At 36.1% G+C, this 17,025-nt stretch overlaps 1 protein-coding gene across 1 annotated transcript in view; it reads right to left on the bottom strand.

Moving 5' to 3' along the window:
- Positions 1-10,119: 10,119 nt before the first annotated feature.
- SYT16 (synaptotagmin 16) overlaps positions 10,120-17,025 on the bottom strand; it is a 105,994-nt gene continuing 99,088 nt past the window's right edge. Inside the window, exon 6 of the mRNA XM_010378650.2 lies at positions 10,120-11,440. Coding sequence (XP_010376952.1) covers positions 11,127-11,440 — 314 coding nt within the window. The 3' untranslated portion in view covers positions 10,120-11,126. The remainder of the gene's footprint in view (positions 11,441-17,025) is intronic.

Here is a 17,025-nt window from a genome sequence, read left to right on the forward strand (position 1 = left end):
GACAACCACCAAAATTCAGCACAGTCTAGTACATATCAATAATGTATTAAAGTAAGCACAGAATAGAAAAAGTATATGTTTACAAGGTTAATACATCTGCAGCATCCAGCTGTGAGTAGAATAGTAATACAAAGCACATTCCCTGCTAAGAACAGTGTACTCCATGTAGGGTAAAATCTCCTGAAAATCTCCTAAAATAGTTACATATGTTCAAAATGAATGAATCATTCACATTTACATTTTTTTCATGAAAGTTCTTCAAGGACACCCATCAAAAGTTGAGATATAAAGGAAAACCAATAAAATATTTTAGAACAACAGAGCTGCACACAGTATGCATATGGTGAAACATAAATGTGTGAATATGAACAACTGTTTCAGATGCCATATGAAGACCAAAAATATTGAGAAAGTCAGATTTATCTTGCACTGTGAACACAAATAAAATATTGCTATGAAATCTTGGATGTACCTTAAAAATGGTGTTTTAAATCTTTACTTTTTCTGGGAGACAATAACAGGGCGTTTATGAAGAAAATGATTATATGATGAGGAAAGTCACTTGGGAGGGGAGAGATGGGCCAGATTGATTCTTCAAAACAAAAATGATAAAGTAGATTGAAGGACCTTTTTTGGCAGGGGAAGAATTTTTCTAAGTACTGTATTCAAATCCACTTTGTAGGGGAGGAAAAGCTATTCCATGTAATACTTTGCCTGTATTCAAAGTCAGATTGTTCTAAAGAAAGGTCTGCATTCTACTCAAAGGTTGGTGAACTGGCTGAAAACGTGGATTTGCAATTTGTTATATGATCAGTGTTTGAACAAAACAATTAGAATCCAATTTTTCTAGCATCTCAGAGATAGAGCGGCTAAAGACCATTCAACTCTAACTTGTATTCAGACAAATTACTGACATTCTATGAATATGGCCCACTGATTGGCAGAGCTCTAAAAGTGTCAATTACTTTGATATATTGACATAAAGAGTTGATATGACCTTCATATAGAAATAACAAACTATCCTACAGTCTTCAAAAACACTGCAAGTCTTCAAAAATTCAGCAAAATGTCTTTCCATCTATCATCTTGTCATACTTATGGCCATGATATATAGTGGAGTCTCAAAATTTTCATTATATTAATGAAGGAATGAATGAATCCTGTTCCTACAACCACCTGGTAAAAATAGGTAAAATGAGTATTATTATTCCCATCTGATAGATGCAACAATGAAGGCCTGAAGAAATTGTGACTTGATATTTTAGAGCTCATTAGTGGAAGATTTGATATGAGAACACAGGCCTCATCAACTTTAATCCAATATTCTTTACACAACTATACCTTTATCTCTGGAATAACGCCAGGTTCTGCAAGTTGCTATAGCTACAAAGCAAAGGGCAGTCAGAAGACATATAGTCTCAAAATGTTTCTCAGATACAAATCACTGGCCAGGACTCCCCCTTCACCCGGAGTGACTATCAGTGTTATCCTTCCAACACCCATCTACTTGTTCATGCAACCTATACATTAGCATGGGTTATCTTTTCATTCAGAATTCAGAGCTGCTGTGTGAGCCAGATGCTTACATACCATTTTTAATTGATTTGTACAATTAACTATGATGGGGCACAATCACAAAGTTTCCTTTCTCTTGGCAGGAGTGGTAAATGTAAAGTCATATAAACTAGCAACAGAAGGTGATTTTCTATCATGAATCAGTAATAACACAATTAGCACTTTTTATTGACAGATATTTAACTCATTACTCAACAAAAGAAGACACTACAGAGTCACTAAATTTGGGATCACGTCTTCGTAACCTTCAGAACTTTTGGTTTAGATTCCAATGGAGGGAAAAACTCATAGATAGGGTAATATAAATTATGAAATTATTAGATTTTTTCATAAATCTCCTCCTCCAATGTAAAACAAGCTCAATATCATATAGGTGAAATTTATTCTAGACTGGAAGTTGCTACGTTTTATTTGACGGATCATATAAAATATATGAAGCCTTTCCTGAGAGCATGCACTTTAATAAAATTTGCCATAGCAACTGGAACTAGAAATAAAAGCAAATAGGTCATAAACGGTGATACAACCAGACAATGAAATATTATTCAGCACTTAAAATAAATGAACTATCAAGCCCTAAAAAGACATGAAAACTTACATGACCATCCCTAAGTGAAAAAAAAAAAACAATCTGAAAAGGCTACATACTGTATGACATTCTGGAAAAGGCAAAACTATGGGGACGGTACACAGCCAGTGGATGCCAGGGCTTAGGTGGGAGGGAGGAATGAATAGGCAGAGCACAGAGGATTTTTAGGGCAGTGAAAATCTTCTGTATGATACTACAATGATGAACACACATCACTGTACATTGGTCAAAACCCATAAAATACACAACACCAAGAGTGAACCTTAATATGAACTATGCACTTTGGGTGATAATAATATGTCAATGAAGGTTAATCAGTTGTAACAAGCATACCACTGTGGTATTCAAAATGTTCACGGGGGAGAAGGTTGTGTTTGGAGTATATGAGAACTCTCTATATTTTATGATCAATTTTGCTGTGAACCTAAAACTCTAAAAAATAAAATTTATTAATTTCTTAAAAAGTAGATCTCAAAGACCAACTTTTGCCTGAAAATGTAGGTCAAATCTTATCCCAATACTGTAACAGAAAATATTGTAACAGAAACCTCTGTCATAATAAGGTACACAAATAACTAATTTCTTATTCACAAACTTAAAATCTATACTGAAATTAAGTTTTAAAATTCTGGAAAGGACTTTGTACTTCACAATAAAATTGAATTTGCGGCTGCATTTATATGGTGGCATAATAAAAGACCATATTATAATTTGGTAGAGTTGTGAATTAATAAAGATTATCATAACCCACAAGGAAATATGGCATAATTAGGAAGCTTTGGTCAAGGCATTGGCTATAAGGAACTTGACAAAGAAACACTCTCAAAAAAAGAAACATGGCCCTAGAATGCAACTATCTTAAAATAACTTACATGAAAATATCTTTTAATGTACATGTTCCTCACTTAATCAGAGTTTTTACCAGCCGGCTTCTGATATTTCTTCTTAAACATCAAGGTTTTTATTAAACAAGATATGTACATTTTTTATTATGGACTATCAACTGGGCAACACGAAAAACTTGCTTTCAGTAAGAATTTTTAGGCCACCAAAGATTTTGCATTAATTTGCATGGACTAAGACATGTCTAGTAGAATGATAACCAATCCATTGGAAAAACTCCTGCTTTAAAAATGGGTTGAGTCTAGGAAAAAAGTATTGGTCTATCTGCCAAAGTAGGGACACTCCCAATGTTGACCTTTACCTATTTCATAAGCATACCCCAAATGTATTCAGTTTTCAAGACTAGTTTTAGGCACAGAGAGGTAAGCAGGGCTCTTTGTTTAGGTTGTCACCTCTTTTTCTGGAGGCTACTGTTTCCAGTTCACTCTTTCAAACAGCAAAGGGTAGCAATGCCTTTGACTATGAAAACACAGAGCTTGTAAGAAATGTGTCAAGTTTGTACAGACCTAGCATTCCAGGGTCTCACTTACTGTCTTGCAAAGGGCATTCAGTATTTAATTATAAAAGTCAAAAATACTAACTATCCTATTTGATGCTATAACGCTTTTCACTGCTGGAATGGAATGATGCATTTCCTCCCCCAGATACAAAACATATCCATTTATATGGAATGGAAGCATAGACTGACAAACAAGTGTCTCTATTTCTTAATTAGAGACAGGGTAATAACTTTCACCTTCCCTAAATCCTCTGCCTTTCAAAGGGGGAAAGAGACAATTACAGAAAAATACATTAAGCCAAACATTCAAGCTTAATAAAATATCTTATTGTTTACCTAGATTACTTATCAGAATCTAGTTTTTATAAAGAATATTTAGAAACAAAAAAAAAAATTGTCAAACTGTTTTATCCAACTGCCATTCTCCAACCCCTAACCCTGAGTCTGGAACATTTACACTTAAAAAAGTCTTGGTTTGCTAAGAATGATGGTTTCCAGCTGCATCCAAAACACCGCATGTTCTCACTCATAGGTGGGAACTGAACAATGACATCACTTGGACTCGGGAAGGGGAACATCACGCACTGGGGCCTATCATGGGGAGGGGGGAGGGGGGAGGAGGGAGGGATTGCATTGGGGAGTTATACATGATATAAATGATGAATTGATGGGTGCTGACGAGTTGATGGGTGCAGCACACCAACATGGCATAAGTATACATATGTAACAAACCTGCACGTTATGCACATGTACCCTAGAACTTAAAGTATAATAAAAAAAAAAAAAAAAAAAATGAAATGCAAAAAAAAAAAAAAAAAGTCTTGGTTTTTGTGGGGTTTTTTTGAGACAGAGTCTCACTCTGCTACCCAGGCTGAATGCAGTGGCATGATCATGGCTCACTGCAGCCTCGAGCTCACAGGTTCAAGTGATCCTCCCACCTCCGCCTCCTGAGGAGCTGGGACTATAGGCGCACACTACCATACCCGGCACATTTTTGGTATTTTGTAGAGACAAGATCTCACTATGTTACCCAGGCTGGTCTAGAAATCCTGGACACAAGCTGTTCTCCCACCTCGGCCTCCCGAAGTGCTGGGATTACAGGTGTAAACCACCATGCCCAACCTATAAAGTTCTCTTTGAATGAATAAATTTTGTGTAAAACAAACAAACAAAATCCCAGCAACTAGATACTTCCAGGGGGAAACGAAGTAAACAAAAATAATGCATAAATATGGCAATACAATGGGAAGTCAGCCTTTTCATCATCCTCAAAATAAAACTGGTAACACTGTCACTCGAAGCCATGAACTAAAAATTCCCACCGAGAAAGCTTAAGGCAGCATTAGTGAGCAATGGAAAGCAGTTCGCAATTTAGCAGCTTCATTCCAAGAAGGGCCTCAGAGCCCCATGACTGCCTATGAGCTTGTTCTATAAAGCCTCGAGCTGTTTCACAGGTTCCACAGTGGATATAAATAAGGTGATTATTGTGTGTGTGTCTAGGATACAGTTTTGTGACCCAAGGGAAACAAAAACAGTCAAAGCACCATAGGAGAGGAAACTCCCTCTGAGCCTGCAGGCATCCCCAAAGCCCAAACAAACCCAAATAGGAACTCTTCAGAGAAAACTTTCTATGATGCAGAGAAAAATCAATGTGGAAAAAATGTCCAAAATGGAAGAAGATAGGCCTGGAGTGTTATCGTTGATTCTTTTTTTAACTTTACACCTGAATATTAGAAGGAACTTTATAAAGGGTATATTCCTGGGTGTCCTCTCATTCTTCTTTAGCAGAACCAAGACTTCAAGCACATTTTTCTATTTTAAAAAACTTCCAAAGATGATGATTCTCTGACACCCCCACCCCCACCAATTCCCCATATAATGCAACCAAGGCTCACTGCCAGTCCAAGGCTTCCTAGACGCTTGCCCCAATAAATTCAGCCAATGTTTCACCTTCCAATACTCACAAAAAGGAACTCTACTGTTTATGGCACATAGTTAGACTAACTTAACAATTGTATATTGGTAAGCATTATTGTATAATGATGACTAACTGCTTCAATGTGCACTCACAGCACTCCAAAGAGATTTAAGTTCTGTGCCAGCCCAAATAGCACAGGGCTAGACAATGAATAAATTTTGAAGTAATGAGAAACAACCTTCACACAATTCTCCAGACTTGATTAGGGGGATGCTCTGAAATCTATCCATGTGGTCAAGAAGAGAAAGTGTGCACCATCCCCCCGGTTAGAACTTCTGGATCATTGTTACTAGAAATCTCCACAGCCTTCTTACCTACCATCTAACTCCTTCACCTTCCCTACATGTTTAATTATTCCCTACTAAAGGCCCTAAGCTAAGTGATTCTCCAATGTCTTCATGTTTCTCCTTAGTTGGGATACCTAGGAATCAAAACAATGCTTTGGCAATTTGATTATATCAGGAGTGTAGCCTCGCACTTCCCCATCCCAGAATCATGTTTAGTTTAAAACCACAAGTAGCACATGACTGATTCATGGCACCTGGTTACACTAAACTTGAAGTGGTTTTCTCATGAAGACTTCTACAGATTAAATGTCAACAAAAATTTTTCTAAATTCTCCAGAAACTCTCCTTTTTACTCAAGGTTTGAATCACTTGAGAACAAGCCACTCTTAAAACTCATTTTAAAAAGTAGTATCAACTGAATTTCTTTCATTATGATCTCATAAGGGAAACAGTGATAATTTGTTCCGAATAGAGCATTCTAGTTGAACAGATAAGTTTTCAGAGCCATGTTATGAGAGTATTTTTAAATGTTTGCCTATCAGGATATAAAATGGATATGCAATGTAGGTTTCAAAGAAAGTGTTATCCATTTTTAAAAGTGTCAGTGTAGTATCACATCATTTATTTTACTTTTCTGGATCACAGTTGAAATATGCAGTCAAACTGCCATTGTCACCAACTCTTTTGATGAAGGCGACAAGGTGCCTTGTCCATTTATGAATAAGAGAGCTGGAGACAAGGAGAGGCCTTGTCTGTGATCGATCAAAAGGTACACACAAACCATCAAGGATGTGTACTCCCTCCAAACTAAGGGGATAAATGCAAAGACTTGGTTCTACCACAGTTGGACTCTGTTAAGGCTCAATTTCCTCCACATACCAGGCTTATCTCTGATTAGGCTGTCCTGATGAAGCCTCCTTTATTTACAAATCCAGCCTGGCTTCATGAGCCTATCCTTTTTACAGTATCTGAAAGTCGGTTTTTGTTTTTCTCCAGTGTTACAATAACTTTTGCTAGAAAGAGAAGATACATCTTAAATATTTTCTTTTTCAAGCATGACTGTGAGGAGGAACTATGGAATGCTAACTACATGCCCAGCTCTACGTTAGGCACGTTACATCTGTGGTTTCACTGATACGTTTTCAGACACCTAATGAGGTAGGTAGTATTTCCATTTTCCAGTTGAAGAAACCAGGACACAGGCTTGCTAAGTAATTTTCTTAAGGCCCCACAGCAGAGTTTCATGTAAACCCAGGCTAGGATCACAGTTTGTGCCAACTTCACTGTGCTATGCCAATCTCATTGTCTTAGGACAGTTTCATTTCTCTCATCTTTAAATATTTTTCAGAATTCTCCAAGTTTTAGAAAAGTGATAGCTAGTTGATCAGATACGTCGTTTGGTTTATTAGTTTACTCTCCTTGGGTACTGCTCCCTGGAGGATTCAAAATGTATCCAGCACATTTATTTATTCTTTAATTCTTCCATTGGTGTGCTGTATGACCTTTTTATTTTGTTGTAAATGACTTTGCCCAGATGAATAATTTTTAAGATAAAAATACTTTTACCATTTCAGGATTATCCATTATTTGCTTGGTTCTTAGATCAAATACAATAGAATGTTCTTTAACCACAGTTTCCTCAAAAGTAAAAGGAGATACCACATGCATGTTCCGGTCCTGTTTCTTTATCAGTAAAGAATATACCTCTATCTGGTTTTATGACATTTACAAATAATTCTTTCCTACTCACTTTTCTGCTTTTAATATACTAAGTCCTCTGCTGCAAAAGGATAACCAGGTTTTTAGGAAACCCACAGTGATGTCCACACCGAATCATCAATTAAATCAAATTGGTGGCTATCAGAGGAGCACCTTTATTTAACCTAATGCTAGTTTCTACTTAAATAGTACTTCCTCTGGAAAGAAAAGAATTTTGGTTCTCAGATAAGATCATCTAAAGCACAGTGACTGCCCAAGAGGTAATGGTAACTTGTAAAATATTATGAAATCTACACATTGAAAAGGCAGAAGCTGTGTTTCAGGCTCACTGGCACCTAGGACTGTGGAGAATATTGACATTCGATGTCAGGTAATTTTCAATGAAGGATGTCAGAATTAATAGTGCCTAAAGTGAATGACTGTGCAATGCCATACTCTTTTCCCTCTCACAAACATGGTGATGATTCTTTCCCTGATTTCATGCAGGTGGAATGCCGAGTATAATACATCCAAAGGCATTACAAATTCTTCTTATGTTAGGGAAGGCAAGACACCCCCACCTCCAACAGTTATGCGGCATCAGCAAAAACAGAGTCCAAAACAACTGTGCATCACACTGGGAGCCAGTGAAGGAGAGGGAACGGAGAGCAGGTGTTCGGCTGCCTGGTGAATGGTCCATTTAAAAATTCAACAATAGTCAGAGGGGAACAGGGAGTACAACAGCCACCACCGTAATTGGTGAAATCAGGATTTCTCAATTCAGTGTAAACTCACACCCTAAAAGAAGGCACACTATAAAGCAGATCTCCATCAACCCAGCACATCATTTACTCTTAACAATATTATTTTAAAAGCCTACTCTTCAGGCAAAATCACTGAAAGTCCTACTCAAGCAACAAAAACCAGTGCTGCTTCAATGTCAAATCTCCCTATGAGATATTAATCATTAGCCGGAAGAAATAGGCAAAAGCAGTTTTTTTTTTCACTGCAGAACCAACTAATTATCTTTCATAACTCTTTTGAAAACCAAATGTAAAAGCTCAAGTGAAAAACATGTTAAATGCATTTGTGTCTAGACTATGCCAAGAAAATAAGGGAGTTTAAGTGCACAAAATCAAAAGATCTTACTAAACTAGAATTTCAAATCAAGGTAAAAAAATCAGTCACATATTGTTATATATCTTGTCTTCAGCATTTTAGATTTATACAATCAGCTGAGGGTGAATGTTGCTGTATATTCAAGATGTACATGCATCCTATTTGGTGAGTAGCACCAACATAGTAAAATTATAAAAATAAAAAATGCTTTTCAGGCATTCCCTCCCTTAAAATGCTGCACATTCCTGTAAACTGTATCATAAACAGACCATTGGAAGGCAGATCAAGCACACAAATATCTTCACTATACCAGCAGAAAACCTTCAAAATGGGTGGGTCTTGGGAACAGAAAATGAAGTATAGGTGATTATTGGGTACCATGAAACAAGGATGCAGCAGCAGGAAAATATGAGAAGGAAAAATTCAGGGCTGTCTGTACAATATATACAGATTTTTTTCAAATGTAAATTTTAAAATGAATGCTGCTATTATGTTACTGCATAAAGGAAAGCATAGCGAGGCTGTTCTACTTCCCTTTAAACACAGGGCATAAAGAGATGTGAAAAGCCAATTCTTTGTGCTGCTACTTAATCAATCGCACTCAGTTCTACTCAATGACTTAGCCACGCTGCAAAGACCACTCAGCAGTTAATGGATATAATGCTGGAAAAGCACTCTGAGCTCTCCCAAAGAAAGGTAGGGTAAAAACCCAGAGGAGCATGGTTTTATTACATATTCCTAATAACTGAGCAGTCATATATATGAAACTCCCATGACCTGAAAAGTGATTAAGGTATTAATTTATTTGGCAAATTCTCATTCTTCCATATGAAATCATTTCATTCAAAGACAGAACCGTGAAAGCATAGTAGAGTTATCCTGTGCCCTAGTCTGGTCTTGTCAGGATAACCATTACACACTGTAAGGAATAAATATGTTCTTCAAGTGTTACAGCCTACGCTTACAATCTGTCAAAACGTGGAGCTGAGGAGGAGTTATGTGTTTTTAACTGTATACAGCCATCACTAGCTATCACTCTTCCCACAGACAGGAAAAAGTCCACAATGAAACATAGAAACTAAAAATAGGTGACTGAGCAATTGCTCAGAAGAGCTGCACATTGAGTGCAGGGATTAAATGTACATACATTCTTTCCCTATTTTTTTATTAAAGCCAATTTAAAGTAATTGAAATTAAGGGCCCAGACCTAAGAATAAGGAAAATAAACATGCACTGCATAAATATGTAAAAGTAAGTCACAAGTAAAATCCCATGCTCATAACCATACAAGATCAGTGTTCTGAGTGGCACATGCCCAGACTGCAAGTAGTGACTAATATATGTTGCTGCAAATGCCATAAAAAATGACAGTTATAGGCACTTCAAATGCTCAAAGAAAAACTTAATGTTATTCCACACAAGCTGAAAATATTTCTCCATTCACAGGTATTATAACATGTTCACTTTGAAGAGTCAATCAAATCAATATTTATTAAAGACCCACGGTGTACAATTCACTATGCTCTAGTGATGGAAAATACTCAATTTAAAAAGAGCATGATTTACATGCAGTACATTCAAAATATTAATATATGAGTATATATAATTGAACATAGAAAAAGTTTAATCCAAAAGAACACCAGAATCAGAAAAATCAATAAATCTATAACAGAAATAGTCTTGTTTTTTGTTTTCTTCTTATTCTGTAAGAACTTACTGGGTGAGAAAGACAGCATAAAAACTTTGAAAGTTACAAGTTTGAAATCTTACATATTCAAAAGGAGACAAGTTGTCTTAAAACAGTAGTTTCTGAACTCTTTTCTTGCTTCAAAATGATTCATCTAACCAAATCTCATAGAAACCACAAAATATAAGATAAAAGAGGTATTTAATTAATATAAATTTATTTTAAAAGTGCAAGTTTATAATATTTACTCATTAGGTAAATAGGTTTCTTTGATAAAGAGAAAAATGTGAAATAAGAGTTTATGGATTAGAGTTAGATTCTTCTATGAGGCTCAGCATCTGATTCATTTCTATATTTTGGAGTTTTTTGTACCACATTAAGAAAATTCTGATTCATCCACCTAAATGGTTGCAAATAGTAACATTTAACAGCTCCCTTGCAATCTCAGGTTACTCTTCAAGCAAACAGAGACAGCAGAAGAAGCTTCACCCCATACCCTGAACCAAAATTCAATGATCTATTGGTACAAATTAACTCATCAGTGGTCTTAATTGTGGTCTAACATTTTCCATATGGACACTTCACTGTGTATGTGTGTTTTTAAAATTACAATATTTAAATCCAAATCAAACTATTGAGAAACCCAAAACTCCCACTCACAATGTCCTAGGGGTTACTGGAATCTGTTTTTGAAACCCTGAAACCCTTGCCAGGACACACCGACTTGGTGTCAGTAGACAGCAACACAGGTAACCAAGGTGGACACAGCACACAAATGCAGGTTAGCAAACCTAGGATTCCAACAAAGTGTGCCATCTGCATATCTGCTGGCCTTTGGTTTCCTTCATCTCCTCCCAATGATCTTGTTCCTCCTCTCCACTGCTGTTCTGGCCCAGGGCAATCCAGCCAATCATCTCTTTACGCTTCATAGTACGCCTGTTATAAATGGAAATCATCAACGTGACATCAGACAGCTGAAAGAGGGCCACCTGGAAGACAAAGGTCTCCTTATAGACAGGATTGGGCTGACCACGCCGAATGGACGTCTTGCAACGGGACATCTCTTGACCCACAGAATTGAGGAGAAAGAGTTTTCCGTATGTATCTAAGACAAAAAAAAAAAAAAAAAAGGTGGGGTGGGGATGGTAAGAAACATTAGTGCTCTCTGTTTGGCTGGACTAGTCGTAACATTTATATGGGCTACACATTTCTCCTTTCAACATACTGATCGGTATCCTTAAGCCTGGTTCTTGCTGTTGGGCAACACAGCCTGCATGAATTATTAAGGAAGGGAATTATTACCTTGAGTGCCTAATGTTTCATGTGGCTCACTATCTAGCACACATTGCTGATGTTCATTAGTACCTCTTCGTGCACAGGCTGTATACATACATACACAAGCATATGTGCAATGGTGTTTGTGGGCAGGCACAGTTCTTCATCTATATTTATTTATGTAACAAGATAAATATACACATTTTGCTCTACATGATTTTTTTCATAGTCAAATTTCTATTTTATGCCTGAATTGGAGAATTCTTTTCTCATTCTCTACATATTCGTATGTGTGTGTATGTATGTGTGTGTGTGAGAGAGAGAGAGAAAGAGACAGACAGACAGACAGACATGGTCTTGCTCTGTTGCCCAGGCTGAGGTGCGGTGGCATGATCACAGCTCACTCCAGCTTTGACTTCTGGGCCCAAAGTGATCCTACCCCATCAACCTCCTGAGTAGCTGGAACTACAGGCATGCACCATCGTGCCCAGCTAATTTTAAAATTTTTTGTAGAAATAGGGTCTCCCTATGTTGCCCGGGCTGTCTACATATCCTTTGGACCATCTCATCCACTCCCATATTTTCAATGACATCTACCAAGTCCATAGGTCTGGCCTCAACTTCTCTCCCAAACTCAAGATTCAACTGAATACTACACTTCTTCTCTTGAAATCCTACACTCGTCTCACACTCAATATGCCCCCAACTGTAAACATTTGCTGTTCCAGTGTTCCCTATCCCTGTGAATAGTAGCATCATTCACCAAATTATCCAAGTCAGAAATCAGGACCTCATTTTTCACAAGACTGACTTCCTCATTCCCAGTTCATCCAATCAGTCACCACGTTCTGTTGATTCTACCTCTCAAACGGTTCCCAAATCTACCCACTTCTTTCCATCCCCAGTGCCTCTGAACTCTGTGTACACTGTAAGCTCAGGTTGCCAGCATTTCTCACCTATATTACCTCATGTTTCCTCACTGACCTCCTAGTCAGGGGACTCCCAGAGCAATCTTTGTAAAATACAGATCCGGCCATGTCACTCTCACTAATAAACACAAACTAAGTCTTCAGTACTTCCCACTAGCCTCAAGATAAAAGCTCAATTTCTTTGTGTAGACTTTCTTCTTTGGCCCTATTTTCTAGTCTCATTGCTTACCACTGCTGCCATTATACACTGCATTCTACTGCATTGAACTTTCTCCCCTCCTCCAACCCAATTTGTTCTTTTTCTCTTTCTCATCTGTACATGCTCCCCGTGCTCTGTCATCCGGACCGATATTCAGCCTCATATGACTTTTGTTCATTGCGTTCAGTTTGGATATCACTTTATCTGGGAATATTTGCTGACCTTTCTGACCTTTTTCTCTCACTCCCACCAGTTCAGATAACCCTCTTATAGTCTCCACTAAAACCTAGTTTTAGCCTGTTTCCGCACTTACCACCAGTATTATCACTGCCTATTTACTTGTCTGCAGAGATGCAGTTTTCCAATGGTGGAGAGAGGGATTGCCGTATTAACCACTGTACACCTGATACTTAGCTTGTGCCTACCATGTGCTAGACCTTCAATAAATATTTTGTAATGAATGTTCATGCCTAGTCAGGAAGCTCAACTTTCTTTTTCTTTCGGTCTCAAGTTTTCAAACTTGAGCAATGAAGCTAAACCTCTTCATTGTAGAACCCACTCCCCACTAGAATGCCAGAAAACAGTGACTAGCATCACTATAGAAAGGAAAGAAAGCATTCAAATTTTACCAACATGATCTCCTTTTGCTAAAATTCCTGAATGGGACCATCATAAAATAATTATCTCCTCAATTACATTTTTATTAAAATCAATTTATAAATGTCTTGACCTTTATCTACAAATTTTACTACTAACATGCGCATATTATTCTCCCAAAAAATCAAAATGTTAGGGTGTTTCCAAAATTTTATCATTCTGTACATTCTGTTCAATGCAGGCTGCAAGCTGGTTAGTGTTTATTGCTCATTTTCCCACCTAACGACCAGTCAAACTTTTTAAAGCTTAAACGCAGATCTCTGTAATTTACTGTTCTCTCCAAGAGCATTGTAAGATAGGAAGCAAATTACAACCTGCAGTTTTCTTTCTATGTTGATCTTTTTCTATTCCAGTTTGATGTGTTATTTTATGCACTTATCTGCTGAGAAACACAAGGTGTGCAATTACACTTCAGGTGTGAAAACACTTCTCTGTCTCAGAAACAGGGCTCTCTTCTTTTCAAACTGTTCTACAGAAAAGCTGTCAGAAAACCAACAATGAGGGAGTGGATTTGTGTTTCTGAAGCTGCATAGCTACATGATTTCTGTAGAAAAAGTTCAATCCAGTCACCAAACTGATTGGGCAAGTCTGCTGCCAGGTATAGCAGTGGGAATTGAGTTAATCTTGCAAACAAAAGCATGCTCATTTCACACAGAGAGCAATTTCAAGCTTTATCCTGCCATAAGATTATTTTCTAATTACAAGAAAGGCCACTTACTACCAAATTACTATCGCAGAAGTTGGATTGTATGTGCATAACAAGAGAAATAATAATAATCTTATAAGCAATCCAGTCTGAAGACACCAGACAAAAGGAAGGAAAATGTTCATTGTTCTAGTTCAAAAGGGAAACTTCTATTAACACTAATAATGCACCTACTTCTTAACTTCCAGTGCAGAGGCTGTGCCCAGGAAATTTGGCTTCTATGGAATAGTTGGGGAGCATGACCAGGGTCTTTTGGGGTTCAGTGACTTACTCTGATTAACATCAGTCAGAATGAATGGAGAAAGACTCTAGCTAAGTAAATATGCCATTTAAATAAGCTCTGTTTTAGTCTTTGGAAACTGGTAATCGTGGCTACAAAACAATGCTGAGCAATATTTTCTTTTCTGGTGGTGATTCAAAAAGCTTTATAGTATCTTTAGTAACTCAGAACCATTAGCAAAACACTGAATGGGTCATAATCCCTTGACAGCCCTGTCAACTGTTTTACTAGTCACTTGCCTTTTTCTTGCTAAAGGAAGATGGCACTTTTACTACAATATTTATTATAGTACATATAGTACATAATCCCCAAATTATTATGGCACAAAAGTATGTCATTTGGAACTCAGAAGGCATTTTTCCAAAGAAACAACATGGTACCCAGTAGTTAAACAGCCCCCACAAAATACCTACCCATTTGCAGCATAATTTTCTACCAATTGCTGAGCTGAGTCTTGGCCTGGGGGTCAGAGGAACTATGAATCTCTGGGATACAGGGCAAGGGAAAGGAATTTGGCCATTTAACTTTCACTTTTAATTTATTAAGATGTATAAATGATTTTAAACATATGAAAATAAAAAATAATATCACACAAACTGACAGGGTATTTAGAATTTGTCATATATGCTACTAATGTTTCTGCCTTTTTATTGATTTTTAAGAAATAAAATATTGCAATTGAAGATCCTTTAGCATCCCTCTTTGGGATCCTGTCCAACTTCTTTTCTCAACAAAGGTAACTACTATGTTGGATTTGGAGTTTATCATTTCCATATATGTATTTAAACTTTCAATATATAAATAGATGTAAACATAGGTGTCCAAACTATATTTAATAGAATTTAGCACATTAAAAAATTTAACATTGTTGTGTATGTCTTTCTAAAACTTATTTAATTTATAATTTTTTATATTATCTCTATGTATACATATATGTGATTCATTTATTTTATCTTCTGTGTGTAATGTTCCAATGTATTAATAAATTATAATTCATTTTTTCATTCTGTTAATGAACATTTAATTCCTTATAATTACCAAAAGTTAAAAAGATTTCAGTGAACGCTTTTCTCTATTTTGCATTATACCAAAATTCAAAAATTTCTCTAGGATATACCTAGAAGTGAATGACTGTGCTCTTTACAAATTCTAGACACAAAATCTTTGCTAGTTATATTAATTGCTACTACCTTCTACCTGCCTTTCAGCTTCATTTATAGTCATTTGTAGTACAAATGTTTTAAATTTTTGTGGAGTCAGGTTTATTGGTGTCTTCTTTTAAGTTGATGCTTTTTTAAAGAAATCCTACCCAAACTCAATAGTCTCCCACATTATCTTCTGAATCTTAAAGATCTTGTTTTTCACATCTGGTCTTTAATACAGCTGTAATTGAGCTTTGCATGTGGTGTGAGGTAGGGATCTATTTTTTTTTTCTGTATTGGAAGGATTATTCATTAAATAATCTATTATCTCCCCACTAATTTGTAATACCATGTCTGTCAAATATCAAGTTTCCAAGCTTCAGTGTCTTCCCCTAAGTCTGACAATATTTATTATCATCATTTTATAACATGTCTTGATATCTGCTAGGGATAATCCCTCTACCATCTTTTTAAAAGCTATTTTAGTTATTCTACTCTCTTGCTTGGTTTAATTGGCTCTTGCATATGAATTTTAGAATGAGTTTGCCAAGCTCTGTAAAAAACAAAACAAGATTAAAAAAAGCAACTTTTTGCATCTATTGAGATAATCATAATGTTTTCAAAAATTTTATTTTTTAATCAAAAGCTTCTATTAGCATCTACTGATATTATCATAAGGCTTTCTCATAAACCAGTTAAAATGGTGAATTACACTAGCAGATTTTCCTAATATTAAATCATTATTGCATTCCTGAGCTAAGCCCAATTCTTTGGTAATTAATGATTTCCTTCCTTATATATCACAAAGCTAGGTGAACCCAGTATAAACTGTAGTGTGTTTTTACTATGAGGCAGTGTGAGGAAGTGGGGCAGACAGTGACTAGGAAAAAGAGAGAGACCTTAATCTAATCTTATATCTATCTTTTACATCGAATTTTTGTTCCTTTATATTTATTATGACAACTCATATATTTTGACTACTCATATATTTTGACATATATTCACTGTTTGGTTTGTGCTTTCTATTTATCATGCAATTTTCTACACTTTAAAAAATATTTTCTCTGCTTTCTACTGAATTGGTTACATTCACTTTATTCTCATTTATTCCATTGGTTTAAAAGATTAAAATTTTAATATGTTCACTTGGTTTAATGTCTAAAATTAATCAAAATCTCTACTCTCTTCTATTTTTAAATCTTTTAATTTTTTAAATAGATTTTATTTTTTAGAACAGTTTCAATTTCTTAACAAAATTGAGCAGAAGGTACAGAGATTTCCCATAAACTCCCTGCTCCCACATACATACAGCCTCCTAATCTCTTCATTTTAATACTAGTATTTCTTTTCCTTGAAGCAACATCAGTCTAAACATCCAGCTCTCATATGTCTTACTCATAACCTGGTTTTGCAATATCCTCTGATCTCTCTCCAGTGTATTTTTTTCAATTTTTAAAAATTGTGTTAAAATACATATAATAAAATTTACTATTTTAACATAT

The sequence above is a fragment of the Rhinopithecus roxellana genome, chromosome 5, assembly GCF_007565055.1.
Source record: "Rhinopithecus roxellana isolate Shanxi Qingling chromosome 5, ASM756505v1, whole genome shotgun sequence".
Taxonomy (NCBI): domain Eukaryota; kingdom Metazoa; phylum Chordata; class Mammalia; order Primates; family Cercopithecidae; genus Rhinopithecus; species Rhinopithecus roxellana.